The sequence below is a fragment of the Xenopus laevis genome, chromosome 1S (genome assembly GCF_017654675.1).
Source record: "Xenopus laevis strain J_2021 chromosome 1S, Xenopus_laevis_v10.1, whole genome shotgun sequence".
Taxonomy (NCBI): domain Eukaryota; kingdom Metazoa; phylum Chordata; class Amphibia; order Anura; family Pipidae; genus Xenopus; species Xenopus laevis.
The window spans coordinates 95671128-95695541 of NC_054372.1; the positions used below are offsets into that span (position 1 = coordinate 95671128).

The 24414-nt window shown below is 38.6% G+C and overlaps 1 protein-coding gene and 2 non-coding genes across 5 annotated transcripts; 1 reads left to right on the forward strand and 2 right to left on the reverse strand.

Annotated features, from left to right (window-relative positions):
- Positions 1-3662: 3662 nt before the first annotated feature.
- On the reverse strand, positions 3663-23800 carry LOC108706894 (testicular haploid expressed gene protein). Of its 3 annotated transcripts, none has more exons than XM_041579938.1 (7): positions 23745-23800; positions 20369-20489; positions 14072-14118; positions 11747-11810; positions 8343-8469; positions 8084-8258; positions 3663-3958 (listed from the first exon to the last, which is right to left on the reverse strand). In XM_041579938.1, the coding sequence occupies exons 2-7, from the start codon at positions 20455-20457 to the stop codon at positions 3711-3713; spliced, it is 750 nt and encodes a 249-aa protein (XP_041435872.1). In that variant the 5' UTR covers positions 20458-20489; positions 23745-23800; the 3' UTR covers positions 3663-3710. The 3 variants fall into 3 exon arrangements, with proteins under 3 accessions (XP_041435872.1, XP_018099176.2, XP_018099177.1); XM_018243687.2 differs by having other exon boundaries at positions 23651-23749; XM_018243688.2 differs by lacking the exon at positions 23745-23800 and adding an exon at positions 23642-23661.
- On the forward strand, positions 16931-17002 carry trnag-ucc. Its single transcript has one exon. It is a non-coding gene; the product is annotated as a tRNA-Gly (tRNA).
- On the reverse strand, positions 17295-17366 carry trnae-cuc. The gene has a single exon. It is a non-coding gene; the product is annotated as a tRNA-Glu (tRNA).
- Positions 23801-24414: the final 614 nt, after the last annotated feature.

Sequence of the window (24414 nt, forward strand, 5' to 3'; positions counted from 1 at the left end):
TTGTAAACATTCGGAACGAGACAGGCGAAGCAGTGCATGTGCAGTTGGAGCAATTTTCTGTTTAGAGACAACTGCGCGTGGGCCAAAATTCACGAAAACTGCCGAAGCGCCGGTCTCATTCTGAAGATTACCGGCAGGCCCGGATTTTGGGAAAGGCCACCAAGGCCTGGGCCTTGGCAGCAGGATTTTAGGGGGCAGCATGCTGCTCATCCACACCTAGGGTTGCCACCCGGCCAGTATTTTACGGGCCTAGCCGGTAAAACACCTGCCAGGGCGATGGCCGGTATTAGGAGATACAAAAATTTTTATAATTTCCCATGCGCCATTCCCCGTTGCTCCGGTCCCAATGATGAAAATTTGCATGAATAAAGAGGAGGGGACAGGGGCAACAAACAAAGAAGTGCCTAGGGGCACCCACTATGTAAATCCGGCCTTAATTACAGAAGCGGCTGAAGATGGTGCCAGTGAACTCCGCTGGACAGAATCTGCAAGGAGGGGTTAGTAAAGAATTAGGGGCATTTGCCCAGGGGGGTAGCTAGGCTGGGGGGGAGGGGGGTCTATGTAGGGTAGGGGTTTTTTTTTATTAAGGGTTTGTTTCTCCTTTAACAATGGTTAATCCACTGTCTAGGGTTGTACCTTCACCCCCTTTAAAACCAAACACATGGAATCCACAGCCTGCATGGCTAATTAGCAATTAATTTTGATGCATGGCTGCACATAAATAAATTCAGTCTGCAGCATGCATCTAAATGAATAGCTAATTAGCCAGGCAGGCTGTGGGTTCCATACGTGTTCAGTTTTAAAGGGGTGAAGGTGCAACCCTAGACGGTGGATTAACCATTGTTACAGTACTTCATCCCTCCATAGAGATATTTAGAAACACAAATGTCAATAAACTTGTGTTGGTAAACCCAAAGTATACATTTTTAACTTATACATTGATATAGTTTATAGCAAAACCAGGGCAGATTGGGTTACTCCTCACTGGTAAACTGTATATCTGCATCTATAGTTTTTATACTGAACTGCTATGTAGCCAAGCCCTACTGGAACTGGATAACAAATCTGTCATCAGCCTCCTGTATTTATATCCCCAGCCATGGTGTGTCAGGTTGTGTAGCACTTTGGGGTGCACCAAATCCAAAATTAGTTTTGGGATTCAACCTTATTCAGCAGGTTTCAACCAAATCCAAGTGCCTGGCAGAACTGAATCCAAATCCGTAAAATCATGTGACTTTTCAACAAACAAACAAGGAATTAAAAAATTTTATCGTACAATTCATATGCATATGCAAATTAGGGCTTGGATTTGGTTCAGGATTCAGCCAAATCCCAATAGTGGATTGGTGCATCCCTAGTAAAATGGCATGGGCATAGCCAAAACCTAGAAACTGGTCCAGGGCAAGCCCCCTGCCCTCAATTACTAGATAGTGAAGTGATGATAGGGGATTTTATATGGTGACAAGCTGGGGGTGGCAACCAACCGGAACAGTGATGCAAGATGATGAAAAGCAGGGACCCTCTCCTCATCACCATCTCGCATTTTCACTTGCCCAGCAGCTTTAGAAAGTGGTATGTGCCTTTTCTGCCTACCCCTAATTTTGACCTTGCCAGGGTGGGTGTTATATTTACATGTCACCAGTGGTGCACTGTGTAGTTGGCCATTTTCAAGCCAAAATCCACCCCTGGCCAGTGGTTACATGTGTTTTATATTAATAATAATGATGGCTCCTCTGCCATGTTGGGGGCATTTTTGCCCCCCTGACAAACACTGGCAGAAAATTCACCCTGTGTGCCATAAGCCTACATTTTAAATGTAAGCAAAAGGCAAGGCTAAGAGCAGAGAAGAAAGGCGATTTGTAACACTGAAAAGAAGACAAAAAAGATGCAAGAAAACATAGGACTATTGCATAAAAGAGACATGGAAGAGTCTTGGGAAGGGGGTTATGGAAAATGGATATATATGACACTACAGCTCTCAGCCTCTAAGTATTGTCTGATGTGTGCGTTTTAGTTCAAGCAGACATTTAGATAAGGGGTCCCCAACCTTTTTTTTAACAGTGAGCCACATTCAAATGTAAAAACCATATAAATCTTGTTTGCATTACTGTGGGCTCATAGAGCCACTCCCCACAAGGAAGCCTCTTGTAAGGAGGTCATATTGGGACACACACATGAGTATAACAAGCGAGTGCCTCACCTCACTCATTATGTGCATGTGTGTGATCAGTGTTCATGTGTAGGATCAGTCAATACAACCCACAAACCTGTCACATACTTTCACCCAAGATAGCATCCTGCACCTGAAGCTCCCTCCAGGTATGGGGGAGAATAGAAGAAGTTTTTCTCCTTTCCAAATTCTATCTCTCTAATCTTTAAATCATACTTTTGTCATCCATTTGTGTTGTTATGAATTAAGGAGGAACTCCACGATGAGTTTGGTGCCGAAACGTCACTTCCTGTTTCTTCACAACATCTGCCACGTCGCATGCGTTTCGTCGCATGGCAACGTGTCGGCACCAAACGCATCGTGGAGTTCCTCCCTTAAAGCTTACTTTCATAAAATTGACAGAGCCAGCAGATAGAAAGCCACCCTGCTGAGAGCAGGTCAGAGAAGAGTAACTATTTCAGAAACAGTTCAACATTTATTAATTTATTATTTATAGAAAATTGTATGTGAGACAAAGATTTTATTTTTAGCTTTTCATGATCTTTAACAACACTTTGATGTTTTATAATTAGAGGCTATTCATTTTTAATTAGAATGGAATTGTTAATCGATTTATTTATTTATCTTGAGCAGATTATCTTTGGCCAACATGCCATGGATAGCTGTAATAAATAACTCAAATTATTACAATATCTACTGTGGTATATTGCCTGCTTTACGTTATCTGAGGCAATTTTGTTTTACCTTTAGTATCTGTGCAGGGATAAAAATGCTCTACCCATTGTATAGGCAGAGGCTAGGGCCTACACTCCTGAACACTGCAGGTTTATATAAAACTATATCAGATAAAACAGGCAAGCCTCTGTCTTGAAAGTTATCACACAAACCAAGGGCACACATACATCCTATATTACATGATCAGCGAGTTAGCGCACAGAACATGACAATATGGTAACTTAAGGTGAAAACAAGTAAGAAAAGTGTTGTTTTTGGAGCACAGAGACCTGAAACATGTTCTGTGCTGGATAAGGCTTGGAAATAGATTTTCAAGGCAGGGTATTATTGTAAGGTGTTGCCATAACCATAGTAAAAACCCTTGAAAGGACCTTGAAATGAAAATGTTGTAAGTAAAAGAAGTATAGAGAAGCATAGGACATTTCTGGTGTATATCCCCCAAAACTCTTTACTTCATTTGATGAGTTGTGCAATGTAATCTGTGACTACCTTCTTACCTTTGCTATTGCCAACTTTTTTTTACAGTAAACAATGGTTTAATTTCCTATGGCAAGAGAGGATTTTACAGAAGGTATAGTACATCTGTTGCAGCTTCTCAAAAATTTTAGACTAGTATTCACAGATTACAAATTCATCATTTATCTGTCAAATGTTTTTACAAATAACATAGCACAACAAAATTAGCAAGCTTAACAACAGTGCTGTAAATAATTATGCTGGAAGTGCATTTAACAAATAATTTCTAGGGAGTCAAGTAGACAATGTAGTATGCTTTTAATGGAAGTAGGTAAAGATGTATAATAATTCACATCTTCTTTGCGCGCTGTCTACGGGCTGGAGGGGTACAAAGCTCCTGGATGCGGGGTGAAGCCTCTGCATGTTTGGCAGCAGGTGAGATTCTATATGGGTCATGCACATCAGAGACTATCTTACGAGGACTGGGCTTAGCAAGCTGGCAAACTCGATCTGTTGCCTGTGTGTGAAGGGCAGATGATGGTACTGGTCTCACAACAGATAAATCATGCTGGTACTCAGGATGCTCTACCTTAGGAACTAGGAAAGAAAAAGTCACATCTTTTAAGCAAACAGGTAATGTTGAATGTTCAGCATTTTTAATTTGTACCACCATTCTGTGAGATATTTTGTCAAATAGAAAAGCAAACACAAGATAAAGAAATAGCTTCTGCACCTTTTTTAGAGGTTTGAGCTCTCTGACCTTGTGAGGACTTTTGGTTGAAGCAGGCAGCCCAGAAGAGTGCATGCTCACCAAGCAACACAATAGGGTTAGAAATTTACAGACAAAGTAAATGTTATACATTTTTTTATTGGCCTCAAAAAGACAGACTTGGACTTGCTATGATTTTTTTTATTTTAACTTTGATTTGTATTAGTTTTTAATTATTGTATTGTTATGAGTCCTACCCACTGAAATTTAAGGAAAGGAGGGACTGCTTTTATTTACTATCTAAAGGTGTGCACGGCTTAAAGGAAAACTATACCCCCAAAACAGATAGTTTATATCAAATTGAATGACATATTAAAGAATCTTACCAAGCTGGAATATATATTTACATAAATACTGCCCTTTTACATCTCTTGCCTTGAACCACCATTTCGTGACTCTATCTGTGCTGCCTCAGAGATCACCTGACCAGAAATACTACAACACGTAACTGTAACAGGAAGAAGTGTCTGTTAATTGGCTCATGTGACCTTACATGTGGTTTGTATGTGTGCACAGTGAATCTTACGATCTCAGGGGGTGGCCCTTATTTTTTAAAATGGAAATTTTCTATTTATGATTACCCAATGGCACATACTACTAAAAAAGTATATTATTATGATAATGGTTCATTTACATGAAGCAGGGTTTTGCACATGAGCTGTTTTACTCAGTATCTTTTAATAGAGACCTACATTGTTTGGGGGGTATAGTTTTCCTTTAAGCTCCCCATAGACGCGACGATTCTTCTTGCCGAACGACCGATTTTAGCGAAGTCCGACCAATCCTTCGAAATTATGGTGCGGTTAGTGGGATTCGAACGATCGTACATCTTACGATTTTTCGGCCGACATCTGTCAGGAAATTGATCAGCCAGGTTAAAAAATCTTTGTCAGTCCAAGTGCAATCTATCTATGTTTGCAGGGCCAAGCAGGCAGCTCCCCTTTGTTTTCCTGGCAAATTGGTCTTTTTAGTTGATGTGCAATTCGTATGATCGTTCCGGGAAAATCGTGGTCTCACGATGAGGATCGGATCTTTTAAAAATCTCAACATCTATGGCCAACTTTGAGGGAAGATTGCTGTTGTCCCCACAGTGACTTGTTAAGGGAAAGGCACTAGGATCTTTATGCATTTTCTCAACTTGGTATCCTATAGATATGACATGGACAGCCCACACAACTTAGATTGCCCAGATAAATAGATAAGCAACTGCTTCAGAATATGATACAGGGATCTTTCTGTAATTTGGATCATTATTCTTTAAGGCTACTAAAAAACTATTAAATATGAAAAAAATCCAACAATCCTGATGCTCCCTAAATCCGAATTACAGGCAAGTTAGAGAGCAGGTGGGGTGTTGTCAACCCTCTTGGATCGAGCTCTGGCTAACACAAGTATTGCTCGATCCAGGGGGCATGCCGCAGGTCTCTGTGCTCCAAAAAATATCTGTGTGTGGAAGAAGAAGATTGTCCAGGCAGGGTTTTATTGTAAGGTGCTGTAATCTCAGGTAAGCTACCAGACCTATAACATTGGTGAAAAATTCTGGTGTTGAAGGTGTATGGGGACATGTAAATAAGCATCCCTGAGGTTGATTGATGTGAAGATATTGCATTGTTTCACAATGTTTGTGAGTGCAGTTATTCTATTTTGAAGGTCTGAATGTGTAAGAATATATTTAATATTTTAGTATTTTAGTCCAGTACTGGGAACTTGACTCCTATATACAGGTTACTAGGTTGTGAGCCACTTATCTGTGTTGTGAGAAAGCCAGAGCTCATTGTGGTAAGGAGTTGACTCTGGTCTTAAAGGAACAGTAACATGAGATTTTTTTAATAAAAAATTAGTTTGCTCTTAACGAAAAAAAAAACACCAACACACATTTAACTTTACATTCGCAAAGACTTTATTAAGAAATATGTTACAGATACTCCGCTTGCGCTCCTCTTCTGAAAAGGCAACATGGCGACGATCCATCAGGCGGCGCTCGATTTCTCCTCCCTGCCTTCTATAGGAGATAGCCAGGGAGGAGAAATCGAGCGCCGCCCAATGGATCGTTGCATCATTTCCTGCACTGAGAATTTTCAGCAGGTGAGAAGACATATAGGATATAGCTATGAACTACCGCCCTTCTAGGAAGCAGGATGGTAAAAAACTGAAGAAGGACAATATAAAAGAAGCAGGATGACGAAAAACTGAACAGGAACCGCTAATATATTCCTTTGGTATCTGTGCTGCTAATGCATGCTTCGAGAAAAACTGTTCTTGAATCAGCTGTCAGAACATGATTTTTGTTAACTGAAATCAATTTATGAATGATTAAGGCCATCCTTCTACTTGAAAAAATGCAGTGGAGAAAATGAATGTCAGAACCTTTATCTGTTTATTTCATTCTGCTCAGAGAAGATATAGATTTTTTTTTAATCCAATGAATTCTATCTTCAGGGATATAAGAACAATATTTATCTGTGATGGTAAAATGTACTTGTGAAATGCAATGATATATGCCTTCTGTATAAAAGGCAAAACCTGTGCACGTGGAATTGTAATAACACTTGCATAACGTACTGTATATATCAATGAAAAGGATTTAATATGACGTAAGAAGGGTTTGAAAATATTCCTTATTTTAAGTAGGGGTAATGTGATACTGGCACAGTTTTGAACGCACATTTTGAATTTATGATGGGTTGTTTGCAAGACCTGATAACCTTAGGTTGGCACTTTGTTTCATTATAATTGCAATATATTGCAGGCCACTGGACTGTAGTGCAGACATTTTCTAGCTCTTGTTTGTGGGATCCTGTGGGAGCCAAACAGTGTTATTCTCACTTTAACTGTTTGTTTTCCTTTATTTTTTTATTGTGTGACATCTGATTTATTAGTCTTTTATTTTCTGCAGCCCCCTGTTTGGTATTCAAATGACAATTAAATCCCAAATACACTGGGGCACAATGCTTTGACTGTAGTCGCTGTATTGCTTCTCTAAATCCAGGTTACATTCTGCACAGTTTGCTATTTTATTGCAACTTTTCATGGGATATGGCCAGTGCGCAATAGTTAGGACCACCACATGCCTTGATGTGGTGTAGTGGCTTAGCAACTTCATATCATACAATTAGTGAAAACAAAAAAAAAACGTTTAAAAATTAATTAGTAATTTTTAGACTGTGTTTTGATCAATCACTCTTTTATAGATTAGGTGAGTTAAGATGTCCAAAACTGAAGCAAAATATGTATTTTAATGGATCCATAATCATAATACTTGTATTTCTTATAAATTTGTCTCCCTTGCAGCCTGCTGATGAATTTATTTTACACATTTAGGTAGACTCAATATATACACCCATGACCATGTCATAGAACCAATTAGTATATAGAATTTTCAGATATTACAGGTTACATCTTTGGTGACAAACGACACATTCCAATGGCATACCTTAGTGGGAACAGGCCCCACTGCAATTGTTTTTCGGGCCCTTTGTTCACCCACATAAAATGTGTTTCCTGTAACGCTCTTATTTTGACTTATCTGCAATTTTAGCTGCGGAACAGGTGAGCTCAAAACCTAGGGTCATCCGCAACCCTTAATTGCATGCCCCTGTTTAGAGGAAGCAGACCCGGGCCCCACCTCTTGGAATTCAGACCACATTATGTGAAAAATTAAACAACACTGTTCTAAGGTGTTTACAATTCAAAAGGGGCTGTCCAATAACTTTTACATTGTAAGCGCTTGAAGCCTGTGACCTCTTGTTTTCATTGTTTTTTTGTAATTAATTTGTATATTTAATGTACACATCCATTTTATTACTATTCCATGGGAATCACTGTGCAATATTATAACAGACTAAACTGCTGTTCTATTCAAGTCATTTTGCTGAATGCCACTCCATTGTTTATAAACATGCCAAGCAGAGAGTAAAAATATAGGCATCATCCTATTGTGCAAGTGTTCTTACCTGCTAAAGCTTCGGTCCTTGCTGTGGGAGCTGATTTTATGGATCTGGCAGATTCCTTCCCACTTTCTTGGTGGCTGTTTGGTGTCCCTGGCAGGGAGCAGGTAGCCCTGTGCTTTGGCTTTGCTAGCTGTGTAGTACGTGGGCTAGCTGAAGCTTTTTTAGCTCCTTCAGAAACCTAGTAGACGAGACATAAAGATTTAATATGTAAATTAAATGTAATACATAGAAATGGCAAACTATGCTGGTTCACTTCACTGACTGTGCTGTAGGCAGGTCTATCTTCCTTCCATTCCTGACTAGTTTTCTTTGGTTGTGCGAGGTTCTGCACACGGCCTGAAGGAACAGCAGAAAGGGCGCTGGAACTAACTGGCCAAATAGGTGATGGCCTGTGGAAAGAAAGATTAAGCAATTCTTAGCCATAAAGTGGGCATAGAAGCACCAAATCATTAAAACATATTTTCATTCTGCACAAATAAATATATGAACACTTACAGGCCCAGATATTACCCTTTACATCAAACTACTCCTTTTATAGCGTCACATGCATGTCATCTAAGCATTTTTAAAAACATGACACAGTGAAGGCAAGCAACTTAAATGGAACAGTTACCCCAAAAAATTAGTGTCCTAAAATAATGAAAATATATTGTACTGTTGTGCTGCACTGATAAAATTGGTGTGTTTGTTTCAGAAACACAACTATAGTTTATTTAAACAAGCTGCTGTGTAGTAATTATCTGTATTTAATGTATTACTAATCAGCCCTATATTGTGACATTTATGTGTACTGTATATTTTGAGTCTGCTCGTAAGCTCAGTAACTGACAGCAGCACAGAGCATGTGCAGTGAATCAGCAGAAAAAAGATGGGGAGCTACTGGGGCATCTTTGGAGGCACAGATCTTCCTTGCTACTGGGCTGGTACAGAACATTGTACATAATGTACAATATTTCTGTCCTACTTCTTTAGTTAAGCTTTAGTTCTCCTTTAATGAAACTTTTGACTCAGCAACTAAATGTATCAATGTAGAATAGTTACACAGTCGGCAACCCCCTCTCCCAGAGATACTATAGAAAGACAGAAGAAGGTGAAATATTAAACTATACTTCAATCTTAGCAAAACAGTCACAAATACAAAATATAAAGGAATTGGAAAAAGTATTTATGGTGAACTGTCTGAAAACAACTGAACTGAAAAAAATTGTTGGAAGTTGAACAACCCCTTTAAGCTAACTTTTATTATGTTATAGAATGTCTTTTCTTAGCATCTTTTCAAATGGTATAGTGTCTTGTGTTTTTTAGTTTTTATTTGTTTGTGTTCTACTTCGTTACACCTGTCAGATCACAGAGGGTTACTGGCCCCAGCAGCCAAAAAACTATTGTAATGTGAAATCATATTGTCATATGTCATTGTTACTTTTTATAAGTTAGCTTTTTATTCAGACCTCCTATTTATGATGCCAGACAGACTTTAAAAATATTTTGTGTAACTGCGCCCAATTGTGTTCTTTTTGCCAAATCAGTCCAGGAACAGAGCAATCCAACGCCCCTTTGCCACTGAAATTCTGGGGAAAACACATTCACTGCATTGCTGTAGTAAATGAGCCCTATAGGCTTCTATATGTCTAAAAAAAAAAGTTTTAAAATTTTGTTTTCCTTAATAAACATACGTATATAATAAACATGATTTTTAATGCAGTAAAATACAACTGATTTTGATGGATAACGGGTAAAATATTTCTATTTCAAACTACCACAAAGTATTCACTCAAAATTTCCACTTTGCAGCCAGCACCTTACCAGCCATTTATCCTTAGGTACAAATATAAAAAACCCTAAATATGATTGCAAGGGGTCCACTGCTCATTATGCATAGGTCTACCTAGGTAAGTGGCATGTAGGGAAGCCCAAAATGAAAATACCACATACGATCTATCATTTCAGTAGTGGGGAAGAAAGGCAATTACCCACTACTGAAATGGATATAACACAGCAAGGAGAGGAACCAAAACATAATAGGGGTCATTTATGTTTGCAAGTGCAGTGTGCAACTTGAGATTTTTCCCGCAGTGTGTTTAGCCTAACAATTTTTATTAAAGGTACTAGCGTCACAATGCACTCTTTGCACTTCTGTAAAGGTTTGCTTGGCACCACACAGTCTTTCCGGCCTTCCTTTCAAATCATGCTCTGCTGTGCCTTTTAACAAGGGCAAACCCTGGAGCTACCACCACCTCCTGACCAGGAGATAGCTTCAGGGTGCTCTTCATGCCAAGCATCAATAGGTGCTTCTGTGTCCGACAAAACGCTCATGCAGTTGTGTCGATTTGGGTGCGGTAACTCAGCACAGTTGGTGCTGTTGGTATAATGTGCTTGAGATGACATTTGCAGTGGTTCCATGGCAGCAAATGCTGCTAAAACATACTACAAATCAATAGTGTCCTACAAACGATGGATATATTATGCAGCACTTGTTTATAAGTGTGTAGTCCATCATGCAGCTTTTGAAAATAATTCCCATCCCCTTTGAACAAGACTATGATTAAGTGTTTGACACGAAACGCGTAAGGCTGTGGACACAAACTTTCTTCACTTTGAACTATTGCCTGGTGGAAGTTTGCCTTCATTGAGTGCCTGCTCCTAATCAGTTTTTCGGTTTGAACAAGACTCTGACTATCTCTGTCTGACTATCTCAAAAGTAAAGTAACTAAAACTCATTTACCTGATACAGCTTCCATGTTCCATTAATTCCTGCTTTTCAGCCAAGTTTGCTCCAATTGTAATAACCCATGCACAGAGACCAACCACCTGTTAGTTTACTTCACTTACTATCATAGACATAGGAGCAGATACATCAAGGTTTAAAGTGAAAATTCTGATTAGAATTTTTGGGTTTTTTTATGGCCAAAACTGTCAAATTCGACAAGGGAATTATTTAAATTAGATTCGAGTTTTTTTTTTAAAAAAATTCGAATTCGATTTTAAAATTCATCATACACTGGCCCTTTAAGAACTTGAATTTGACAATTCGCCACCTTAAACCTGCCAAATTGCTGTTTTAGCTAATGGAAGATGTCCTGGGATCAATTTGGAGTTGTTTGCAGCCTTCCTGACATTAGAGTTTTTTGCGGGGCAATCCTATTCACCCTAGTTTCAAATATTGCGATTTTTTTAATAAATTGTAATTAGTCGAGTTTCGAGTTCATGGGAGTTTTAAATAACTCCCATGAACTTGCAATTTGACCATTGATAAATCTGTCCCTTAATATCATATCTTAGATTTGGAACAAATGTTTCCCCTGCTGCTATGGTTTACTTTTAAATTCTGTGAAAGCATACATTAAAGTGGGTGCAGTCTAAAGTACATTGCCTTAGTCAAAAATGCCATGCTCTCTACCCTCTTCTTTCTGGACCCCCAAGCAAAAACATCTGTATCCTCTGTAGTAACAAGTCGTGCAACCACAGGAGGCTAAAATCATTAATATCTCATAAGAGGGGGAATGGGGAGGAGTCTGCACAAATTCAGGCAGATTCTGCAGCAAACTTTCATAAAAACAGTATTTAGAGGATTCCATGATTTTATGGCTGAAATCTGATAGGAGGCAGATTCAGCGGCTGCATGTGGCATTAGCCTTACAATTCAATTTCAAACAATAGGAATCTCACCTGTCCTCATTTATTGTTATTACTTTCTTGGGCTTTGCCAGGTCCTCTTGTCTTTGACTCGTTCCTATAAAAACAATATATGGTTTATTTTTTGCAAAAGAATGGCTCAGTTTATAAATTATTCATTTTAGCTTGGATAATTATGGCAATAAGACACCCTTTTCAAAAGGGGTTGTTCACCTTTGAGTTAACTTTTGGATTGATGTAGGGAGTAATTTGCAATTCGTTTTTTTTTATTATTTGGGGTTTTCGACTTATTTAGCTTTTTATATAGTACCTCTCCAGTTTGCAATTTCAGCAATCTGGTTGCTAGGATGCAAATTTGCCAAGCAACCATGCATTGATTTGAATATGAATAGTAGAGGGGCTGAATAGAAATATGAATAATAAAAACTAGCACTAACAATACATTTGTAGCTTTACAGAGCACTTGTTTTTTTAGATGGGGTCATTAACCCCCATTTGAAAGCTGGAAATAATCAGAAGCAAAGACAAATAGTTCTAATAAATAAAGAACTAAAAATAATGAAGACCAACCGAAAAGTTGCTTAAATTGGCCATTCTATGACATACTAAAAGTTAACTGAAAGGTAAACAACCCCTTAAAATGCTATATTATAAATTATTCATACATTTCAGGACTGTCCTAAAATGCAGAATCATGGGTCAGATAAACCAGGCTTGCCCAATAACAACAAAAAAAAACATTAAGCTTTTATGGCACACATGGCATTTTGACCACAGAGGTGCTTTTAGAGAGAACTAGTGTGGTCAAATCCGCTTAAAGTGATACACAAAAAAACTACTTTTCAAAATATTTATCTTTAGGTCATGTTGATAATTTTTCACTGCTAGGTCTTGAAGATCTTAAACCTGAGTGTTTTGCCAAACTGATTGTCCCTTCTCAGCCTCTTAAGGTGGCCATATACGGGCCGATAAAAGCTGCCGATAGACCGAGTCGGCAGCTTATTGGCCCATGTATGGGGCCCCCTGATGGGCTTCCCCGATCGACATCTGGCTGAAAGTCAGCCAGATCTCGATCAGATGGGACTAAAAATCCCGTCGGATCGCGGCCGCATCTGTTCGTTGATGCGGTCCCGCGATCTGACCGCCCGTTAGGCATCGTTTGGATCCGATCGTTGGGCCCTAGGGCCCACAATCGGATCAGCCCGATATTGCCAACCTCAAGGTGGGCAATACGGGGAGAGATCCGCTCGTTTAGCGACATCGCCAAAGGAGCGGATCTCTCTGTGTATGGCCACCTTTAGTTTGAGTTTCTAATGGTAACACACTACTTCTGCACAAATATGGCAGCCCCCTCATAGAGGCACATGGGGGATCAGATGGGTAATGTAAAATGGTTGTGGAAACACTTTTATGGCAAAATTATAAATAGCATGCAAATGTTATGATTTGTGGTTTTTATATGAAATGGAGCATACCACTTCTTTAAAGGGGAGGTTCACCTTCAAGTGAACTTTAAGTATTTTATAGAATGGTCTATTCTTAGCAACTCTTCAATTCTTCTTAATTTTTTTTTTTTTATAGTTTTTGGACTGTCTTCCTCTTCTGACTCTTTACAGCTTTCAAATTAGGTCAGAATTGTATTGTTATTGTTACTTTGTATTACTTATCTTTCTATTTAGACCATTGTTTGTTCATATTATTGTTTCTCTTTCAAACCATTATCTGGTTGCTAGATTAAACCCTAGCAACCAGATAGCTGCTAAAAATCCAAACTTGAGAGCTACTAAACAAAAAGCTAAATAATTTAAAAACCATAAATAATAAACAGTTATGACCAATTGCAAATTGACTTACAATAGCCCTATCTAAATCATACAGATAGCTATTTTAAGGTGAACAACCCCTTTTAAGTATTAAAGAGGAATCAATAATCTAAGATAAACTAACACCTCATTTATTCTTATTCTTTCTCATCATCTGATTGTCTTCTGTAAAGTCTCACTAGATGCTGTAAAAAGGAAAGTCAGCAATGATTGTCAAGAAAGAATTTGAGGGGCTGAGTGACCGACCTGGAAGCATGCAAAGGGTAATGCTTGCTTAAATAAGATTTAGAAGGATTTTGTTCCCCTTTAATATTTTTTAGTAATGTTATTACAATTATTTTGACATTTTCCAAAAAAATCCAGATCCAGTAAACAAATCAAGCTTACAAAACAATGTTAAATTGTTTTGCACCTATTTTTATTTAGATATAGAGACCTTTTTTTTTATATACCTTGCACATATAACCAGCCTGTTGTTCTTTTCATAGCACCAAACAAAGGGTAATGACACTGTATACAAAGTAAGCAGACTTACCACATGTAGACACTGAGGGTATCTTGTCCACCCAATATACAGAAGGCCTGCAATCAGAAAAGTAATGTTGACAAAAGTATGTGCTATAACCAAGTTGGATGGCAGATTTATCAAAGTATGAGATTAGAGTTCACCAAAATAAAACTCACTCCCTTTCTATTCATTCCTATAGGATTTTAAAACTATATTTATCAAATAGTGAACTCCATTGATAAATACTATTCTAATCCCATAGGAATGAATAGAAAGTGAGTTTTTTATGATCTAATCTCACATTTTGATCAATCTGCCCCTAAAAGTTACAGGGCACCCTGAAGAAATAATGAATAATTGATTCACTCATCGAGCTGATTGACACATAGGGGCCTGTATATAAAAAAAATGCCATATCCACCTTATGATCTCAGGCTGGGAAGATTATAATTTCTATGCTCAAGTTATGGCGATTAGTCGTCCCAGCGACAAATCTCCTCTTCTTCGGAGCAACAATTTCCCCAAACTGCCTTCCCGCAGGCTATAATGAAAAATCGCCAGCAGGATGGCACTTGCGGCCCTTTGTTTTCCAAATTGGCCCGGGAAGTTGCCTCACGAGGAAACTTCTGGCGACTTCGGAAAATCAAGCGCCGCGAGTGCCACCCCGCTGGCGATTTTTCATTATAGCCGGCGGGAAGGTAGGTGAAGGCAGTTCGGGGAGATTGTCGCCCCAAAGAAGAGGTGAGACTAATCTCCCTGAATCTGCATGTGTGACCTTACATCCTCCTTCATCCTTTCAAGATTGGAAAAAGCTGATATGGCCAAAGTGTGAAAGATATATATATATAGATGTTTTTATGTAATTTGCAAATGCTGTGTAGATAAATTACACTGTGATATTTCGGTTTCCTTTTATAAATACGCCATCTATTTTACACCACTTGTATATATGCCATTATTCGTGTGTAAATCATTTTATACTACTTTATATATAGGGCACAAGATGGCAATACGTTGCACTGGCAGCAGCTGCTGTTTTTGTACTCCAGAACAAAAGTATTTGGCCATATAACGTCTCTAATAATAATTTGTGCGCCTAAACTGAAACAAAATATGGGTATAAAAATAAAAACTAAAAGCAGATGAAAAATGTATATTTTTTTCTTCCCTTCTACATAGTATAAAATGTATCATTATCTCCAAAAAGAGGTAACAGATGGAAGCAATGGGAGCAAAAGAGATGGAAGCAATGTCAGTCTGGCCTGTCCGGGAACTGGGATTTTTTCTGGTGAGCTCTTCCCTTTCTGAGCTCACAGCATTAACTCTTTTCTACCTTTTCATGGTTCTACTTGTTTTTTTCATTTATTCCCAGCAGTGAGAAGCATAGAAACCTGTGATTGAGGTCAGGGAAAAGGCAGAAGCCACATTTATTGCTATAGGTAAGCATCCAGGGAGGCTATTATTTATACAGGGCTAGCAGAAGGAGTTGTTTACATTGCAAATAATTCACTCTACCATTTAAAATGTTATTCTTGAACCAACATATGTATTTTTTTTAGCTGTAATATTGGTGTGAAGGCAGCCATCTCAGTTAGGGTTGCCACCTTTTCTAAAACATTTTACCGGTAGGTGGGGGGCGGGATCAAAAGGGGGCGGTCTGTGATGCAAAAGGGGACTGAGCCACGCACAGTGCCGCAAAAGGGGGTGGAGCAACACGCACAATGGCCAGCAGCCTGAAAAAAAAGGTAAGGTCTGAGCGAAAAGGGTATTACAAATTACTGGTCTTGGCAGGTGGCAACCCTAATCTCAGTGCATTGTGCCTGATTCTGAGCTTTGAGAAGGAGCCAGCAATTCAAGATGGAACTGCTTTGAGACAGCTATTGTTGCTGCCCTTCCCATTGTATTTACCACAACCTAGGCTGGGGGCTATTCTCATGTCTACCACTAGGGATCACCTTTAGCAATGCAAACCAATCCTTCAGTAGAGGTGTCAGGTAGCTGCTATCTGATTACCTTCCTATTGGTTTGCTGACGGGCTGCTGGGGGTAGAAGGGAGGGGGTTGATATCTCTCCAACTTGCAGTGCAGCAGTAAAAATTTACTAAAGTTTAGTAGAGCACAAGTCACATGACCTGAGGGCACCTCGGAACATGACAATATGTCTAACTTGTCCAAATTGTAAAATTTAATATAAAAAAAATCAGTTTGCTCTTTTAAAAAACAGATTTCAGTGCATATGTCTGCTGGAACAGCATTATTAACTAATTGTTTTTAGCTCACTATATGACTGTGCTATGCTCTGCTATCTGTCTACTGCATTGATGCTATGTGCTCAGTCAATGAGGAGGAGGCTCAGAGATACTGAAAACAAGGGTGAATGGAGAAAACAAAGTAAAAATTAAGAGGGGAAGACAAGACTACAGAAAAAAAGACGCTGTCGGGAGCAAAATACAAAGGGTGAGATGTAACCCAAGAGACCTGTTTAGACTGGGAGGTAAAGAAAGGGGCAGCGACAAAAAGAGAAAGCAGAGAGAGATGGAGAAATTGTGAGAGGGGAAAACTAGAAGCACTTTCCAGAATGAAAAGGTTAAGGATGATAAATTAAATTCCGTTAACATTAGCCATCAAGCTTTCAGCTGGAAGGAATCATTTGAAACAGTAGTAACACATAGGTGCTATATAGATAGTTCTTGCTTGCAGGAACGTCATGCATGCTTAACTTAACCAGCTGAAAAAACCCTTTGAAATAGGATCTGTTTGTGTCTTGCTGTGTAATGTCTTCGTAATGTAGCTGGAGTGCTCAAGCTACAGTCATTGATAAAACATGTTCAGGCATTCATAACGTCCTTAGACGAAGGCAGCTGTAACCGCAGACTTTCGCATACAGGCGTTGGTGGTATAGTGGTGAGCATAGCTGCCTTCCAAGCAGTTGACCCGGGTTCGATTCCCGGCCAACGCAGTTCTTTAACTTTGCAATTTTTTTCCTTGTTTGATTTTATTTTTTGTATTTAGATGTCTACAATTGTAAAATATATAAAACAAGACTCTTTTGTGCAAGCCCTTTTAGTAGTCTAATATTTATAGATACATGCAGAATACAGAAACAAGATCTTTTTATTTACTGATCTGGTCCTTTCCCACAGTTGGTTTCCTATATAATAAAATAAAATTTTCAAGTATTACTGTAGTGGAAACTATATCTTACAGAAAATAACTAGCAGGCTGAATTAGTTTAAAAATAAGAAAATATATTCCCTGACCGGGAATCGAACCCGGGCCGCGGCGGTGAGAGCGCCGAATCCTAACCACTAGACCACCAGGGACTTTAAATGTAATAGTGTTCCAACATTTTTCAACTGTGAGACAAGGCTGTTCTATGTTTTTTTTTTTTAAATGGGCAGTTAACCTGATGCTTCCCGGCAAAACTACAATTTTCACCACCAATGACCCAATGGCAATGATGCATGTTGTGATTTATTTCTGCAATTTAGCTACAGAAAGGTTTCATTATTTCAAGTGTGGAAAATCTATAGTAGAAGCTATTAATTAATTATTAATTTCCAAGGATGAGATTATATAATTCTCAAATTTTTTCAGATCAAAGGGTGGGCAAAAAAAGCTAAAAGTCTTCCTCCACTCATTCCTGTGTGAAACATCTGTACCAGACCCAAACAGGCAATCTGTGTATTCTAGCAAATGCCAGAGGCGCTGCTGTTAGATGCCATAGACCAGTGGTCCCCAACCAGTGGCTTGCGATTGCCCATCAATCCCTTAGATGTTACTCCTAGTGGCCTCAAAACATTTGCTTAAAATGACCTGAGATGGCTGCATACACACCAATATTAAAAATATGTCAGGAATTACATTTTATATGGTAGAGTGAATTATTTGCAGTGTAAACGATTGAATTTTTTTAAATAAAAACTTCATCATATAAATCATGACAGAATCCCTTTAAAGGAGAAATCAACCTGTGGGGAAAAAACCCCATACCCCCACCCCAGGTAGCCCTCCCCCCAGGCTAACTACCCCCCTGGGGAGATGCCCCATACTCCATACTTACCCCTTGGCGCACACTCAGAAATACTGATCTCTCAGTCAGCTATCAGAGGAGCCGGAAGATGGACGCGTGGAACTTTGCTGGAAGAATCTGTGCTGAGAGGTAAGTATGGAGTATGGGGCATCTCCCCAGGGGGGGTAGTTAGCCTGGGGGGAGGAGGAAGGGCTACCTGGGGTGGGGAGGTAGGGTTTTTTTCCCCACAGGTTGATTTCTCCTTTAAGATGTAGATCAAGCCATGAATATCATTTTACCCCTATTGAAATAAATCATCATTCTATTTTATTTATAAATAGCTTATCCGTTCATTTGCTATGAAAGGTAGGGCATATTTGAGGTTCCTCAAATTGTATTAACATATAGTTTAAACATTCAGAGTTAATGTACTTTATATGTAAGCAGATATAAATCATTTAAAATGACACAATGTGACTTTAAAACACATGCATAAGCTCTAATGAACAAGCAGGGCCATTGTTATAACAAATGGAGCATGTTACATTATTGCTATAATGCGGCTGGAGCTGGCAGGGAACTGGTACAGTGAGCAAGGTTTGTGGCATGTTACGGAAATGAAAGAGGCACATTGTAATTACGAGTTCTTTGTTAGCATTCTGACATTTAAACGCTTGTTATCCAGGGTCACCTATAATTTCAGCCTTATTGTACACTGCAGGGGATTTGTAATTAATAAACTATAATTAAATGACACATAATAAGAAAACAATGCACCACAAGCTTTAAATAATAACAGTAGCTGTCAATCTTCTGACTGGTATTTATGTAACCAACCGAAACACAAAATATGATTAGAACTGGATTATGTGAGAAGGAATAGAAAAAAATGCATGATTTTAAATGGCAAAAGCAGGGGTTGTGTAGCAAATGTCAAAAGGAAATGTGCACTCAGTGGTTATAGAGAACTGTCAAAGGATTCAGGATTTATTTTTATGAACGAGCCTACCTAATATGAACAAGTACAGTATGTACCCGCTGTTTTTTTTGTTGTTTTTTTGTTTGCTTGCCTTTGTGGTGATATGTGTTGACAGGAGAGCAGTTCATGAGTAGCTAATCTCAGGTATAATGATGAGCCTATACCCACAGGATGGTAGATCAATACTGTATGCACTCTATGCAAAAAACTGAATTGAGCACAAGCAATTTATTGCATTTATTATTGATCTTCTTACTGGCAGTTACGGACCTTCAAGGAGAGCTTGAAGTGTTGTGAACTCACAGAGGAACCAAAGTACACAGCCAGTTGCATTTTAAAACAGCACTCCTTGACTGTGTTATGACTGTGTTATGATGTTATGACCTCTGTGCATTGCTAGGGAAAGGCAATTTTAGAAGATTTGTTGTCTGCTGTAGCACAGTACTGTGCGTGACAAATCTATTGTGCCATATGACTATAAAGATTTTCATTCATCCAGGTCATGGCATATGTAGTATAGGTAAATCTAAAACAACTGGATTTGAAGAGTAATCATTGAAGACGTTTCACTACTCATCCTAGCAGCTTCTTTAGTTCAACTGGTATGGGAAGTTCTCGGCATATAAACTCTTCCACTAATCCAATCACAATGGCAATTGTAACTTTTCAGGGTAAGGGCACACCAGGGAAGATGGAGAGATTTAGTCACCTGGCGACTAATCGCCTCTTCTCTTGGGCAACTAATCTCCCTGAACAGCTTCTCGCTGTCTTCCGCCAGCTATAATGAAAAATCGCCTGCGGCGTGGCACACGCGGCACTTCGTATTCTGAAGCACCCGAAGTTTCCTTGTGAAGCACAAATCCGGGCCTGCGTGTGCCACCACCCTTAAACACACCACATAGCACCTAGACCTCTAAATGGAGCTTTCCACATGCAATCTGAGTATCTTCTAAAAAATGGTTATAGGAGAATGAAAGCTTATTTAAAACCCTGGGCCTCTTCCAGAGTCCTCCTTCACTTATTCCAAACAGCAACACCGCCCCCATTTGCTGTACCTATACATAAAAAGCAGATCAGTGGGGTTGTCAACACTCATCTGAGACTAGTACAGTATATATATATATAATTACAGGATGTTCTGGAAATAGAAGCTTATTATTAACTCTCCAAGAATTAAAATCTCACCCTCCTCTACCTTGCTCTGCAAATAGTATGCCACTGGACACATTGTAAAAGGTATTGTACCAGACTGCTAAATAAAATAAAAAACACTTGTAGTAACAAAATCACTCCACTTCATCATGCCCCTCATGTACAACTTGATGCTTACTGACCTGTCTTGTTGTTTATTGAAATTCACTTTGGGGCGAGCAAGGGAATCCAGATGATTCTTACGAGAAGCTGAATATGATGCCAAAGACATTGTAAATGGGAAAAAGAGGCAACATAACCCACCTGTGAAGAAACAAAAGGATCAATAATGAAACTGAAAATAAGATGTGAAGCATAGATGTATTTATTGTTCAACCCAAAAGCCTAGACCTAAATTAGTAGCCTCATAAAGAACAGTAGAAAGAGTATATATTTAAAATAAAATATTAATTTTTATTTACTTTTTTATTTTATTACTCCAGTGCTATAACTTTCTTTTATCTTGCAAAATTTAAGATTCAAGATAGAGGTAAAAAAAGGGATATCTATGGAGCCAGAACATATAGAAAAATATTTAAATACAGTCCAGAAATGCAAATGAATATGGAAAAAGTAATACGAAAAGGGAAGAAAACAACTTATAAGAAGAGAAAGAGATGCATTACTGCTGATCTATTCAGCAAGGACTGTGTGAAACCTGCACCCACCCACACTCAATAACATCTGAATAATATGTCAAGTTAAGGAACGGGTGACTGGCAAGTGGGGTGGATGCCGCCATGTTCAACATTGCCCATCCATCACAAATACAGTGCTGCACTGTATTCATGAGGGGGGGGGGTGCAAGTCCTTACACTCCACAACATCAGCAGACAGAGGTGCTAATGGCAAAATTCATTTTGATGAGAAATGTTTTCTCCTACTGCCGTGCCAGTTTTTTTCCATAAATTTTGATCGAATTTTCATGGAAAAAAAATTAAGATTTGTTTTTCTTTTTGAATTGCATCTGGCTCTTTGAGAAACTTTTCTTATGAAATTGAATCTGGCCTTTTATTCAACTTTTTGCAGAGCGTTCATTTCAGTGCTTACCTTTGTCTATTGGAGCGGAAGCCTTATTAATTTACGAAATTGGCATAATGCAAAAACATATGTTAAGAACATGAAATATGAATTTGCACTTTGTTTTAATTATTAACTTCTATTGTAGGATGAAATGTATGTGTATTAATAGGCATCATGTAACCTATTCAGGATCCCTGGTCTATAGGGGGTTTTATATTCCACAACTGCTTAAAACTGCAAATTAATAAAGACATCCCTGCTGTAGAGTAAGGGATTACAGGACATGTGAAATAAAGTCTGACTACATGTGATGAAAAAAGCAGGGCAATAGATCAGTTTCAATGAGGTATCCCATACAATTTGTCAAGTGACAATGGGAATATTTATCAAAGTGAAACCAAAGTTCAACACAGTCCACCAGAGGGAAATTTTACCACTAAATGTACCCTTAAAAATCATATAGCTATGGCAAGCTCTCTTTTTACACTTTAATAAATATCTTCACTATAAAGCCACTGAGGAGTTCCCTTCTAATTATAATACAAGAATAGCTATGCACCTGAAAGTAGGAGGACATTTTTTTAAATTGGAAAACATCAAATTCCAACCCTACACATGATGGAGCTATATACATCAGAAAATAGAACTGTTTTCTCCATTCTAAACTGCTGTATTTTCTAACAAATATCCCTCCATCATATGCTGTGCTTCCTGAAAAAAATGACTGTGATGTTAGGTGTCTGTTAAGAAATGTGTTTTATTATATTAATACAAAACAATCTCTTGTTTGCATCCACTTAGGGTTTTTTGCACTCTAATTTAATTTGTACTCATATGATATGTACATATGATTGCTTAGGCCACTGACAGATGAGCAGATTAATCCTGCCACAATTAATCTCAAGCATGGGTGACTAATCTCCTCTGAATGTGTTTCCACTTGCAGTAATGGAAATCACTAGTGGAAAAACCATTTGCAGCCTGAAGTTTCCTTGCGAGGCAACTTTGGGCTATTTCGAAAAGACCAGAGCGACGCATATGTTTTCCTGCCGAAGGTTTACATTATCACTGGTGGAAAAGCATTTGAATGAGATTAGTCAACTATATTAGAGGAGATTAATCGGTGGGTGACTAATCTCCTCGTCTATCAGAGCTTTTACCTGCATGAATAAAATAAGTTCTCAGCCTTCTATTAACAGCATTCCTAAACATAAAAATCACCCTCCTTCACTGCAAATACTGTACAGGTATGATATGTATTAGGTGAATATTAAGTCCTGGGGGTTTCCTGATAAAGCTGTTTCTGTATTATGCATAACATCATTTACACATTAAATAAAACCAAACGGATTGCTTTGCTAGCTTATGCTTAGTTGTCATGAAACAAAAATCCTTCAAAAAATATTAATTGCTTAAAGGGGTTGTTCACCTTTGAATTAACTGATTGTTCAACTTTTATAATTAATATGACATAGAGAGTACTATTCTGAGACAATTGCAATTGGTTTTCATTTTTTATTGTTTCTGGTTTTTGAGTGTTTTGGCTTTTTTTTTTTTACAATATTGGCAATCTGGTTGCTAGGGCCCAAATTACCCTAGCAACCATGCAGTGATTTGAATAAGAGACTGGAATATGAATAGGAGAGGCCTGAATAGAAAGAAGTAAATAAAAAGTAGCAATAACAATACATTTGAAACCTTACAGATATTTTTTCTTTTAGATGGGGTCAGTGACCCCCATTTGCAAGCTGGAAAGAGTCAGAAGGAGAAGGCAAATATTTCAAAACCTATAAAAAATAAATAATGAAGACCAATTGGAAATTTGCTTAGAATTGGTCATTCTATAACATACTAAAGGTTGGCTTAAAGGTAACCCCCCCCCCCCCCCCCCGTTTAAACAGGATTTGGACATGGAAAATGGCATCCCCAAATGTAAGAGTTGTTGTTTCTGCACCTTGTGCATCTTATATATGACAGAATATGTGGAAGCATCCAGGCACAGGTAAAGTATTTGTCATGCTGCTAAAAGTCCTTGAAGTCACTGAGGAATTCATACCCTAATCATGGTCAAAGAATAATGAAGCCTGAAGGAGACTTAGCCTCTCCAAAAGTCTCCGGTGGAAAGCGTTGTGCTTAAGATGCAGAATGGGCAGATATGCAAAAAATTTATGTAAATACAGCTGGATTATAGTCAGAAGATGACAGCAAGAGATTGATAGGCAAACAGACGTTTCATAGATAATAAAGGGCAAAAGAACTGTCTCTGAAACTGTGCTATATAATACCAGCTAAAACTACCCCATCAGTCACTCTGTATTTTATTCTTACACTTGGTCCCCCTTTATAATGTTCCCAAACTTACTTTGTGCCAGTTACTAGGAGTCTGCACACACCTCACTTACCAGATTCTCTTCTCCTTTTGATTCGATCCCTGCGCCTCTGTCTCACACTACTTCCCCTCCTTTCTTCTACTACCCCAGTTGCTAAGAAACTTACGCTTATGTTTCCATGGCAACTTGAAGATTCACGTGAGAGCAACCATTGTGTCATGTGGTGAGCAAATGAAACCCTGGGAACAATGGGACGTGTGCTACATGATATGGGTATTGCTTGCAAGTAGGGAGGTCCAAATTGTATTCTCTCACCTTCTACTGTCACTCTAAGCCAGTGCAGTTAGCTACTTGCTTTAAACACAAGGTAGAATATATTTTGCTCGCCCTGCCATGTCAGGCATATCTGTGCTTTGTATGTGTAGTGAATTAAGCACAAATGATTAATTACCTCTAATCTGGAATTATTTGACCGAAAGAAATGAACTTCTGTGGCTTGACACAAATATATGGTCAGTTTGCAGGCTTTTTAATTTCAAGCTAAACAACCCAATGTTCTCCAGTTACCCCCTCCCCACTCAATCGACACTATATAACTAGGTAACAGAAACAAAGCCATTGTTGTACTTTTCGCAGCATTGACTCAACACAATGTATAAGCATTCCAGTCCAGTCACACCCAAACCCCCACCCCACTATCCATTGCCTTGGGCACCCCTGGATGCAGCCTCACAACCTGGAGACCAAAGCACTGGTGATACTTCTCTGTAAATATGTATATAACTAGCAGGACAGAGTACAGCACTTATCAGGATCACATGTAAAAAGATTTATTA

Excerpts from the sequence above, each read along its gene's own strand:
- LOC108706894 (XM_041579938.1), bottom strand. The coding sequence starts at position 20,457 with ATGTCTTTGGCATCATATTCAGCTTCTCGTAAGAATCATCTGGATTCC. Across the intron at positions 11,811-14,071 it reads ACCCTCAGTGTCTACATGTG|GAACGAGTCAAAGACAAGAG; the intron begins GTAAGTCTGCTT and ends TTGTTTTTATAG. Across the intron at positions 3,959-8,083 it reads AAGGACCGAAGCTTTAGCAG|TTCCTAAGGTAGAGCATCCT; the intron begins GTAAGAACACTT and ends TTTCTTTCCTAG.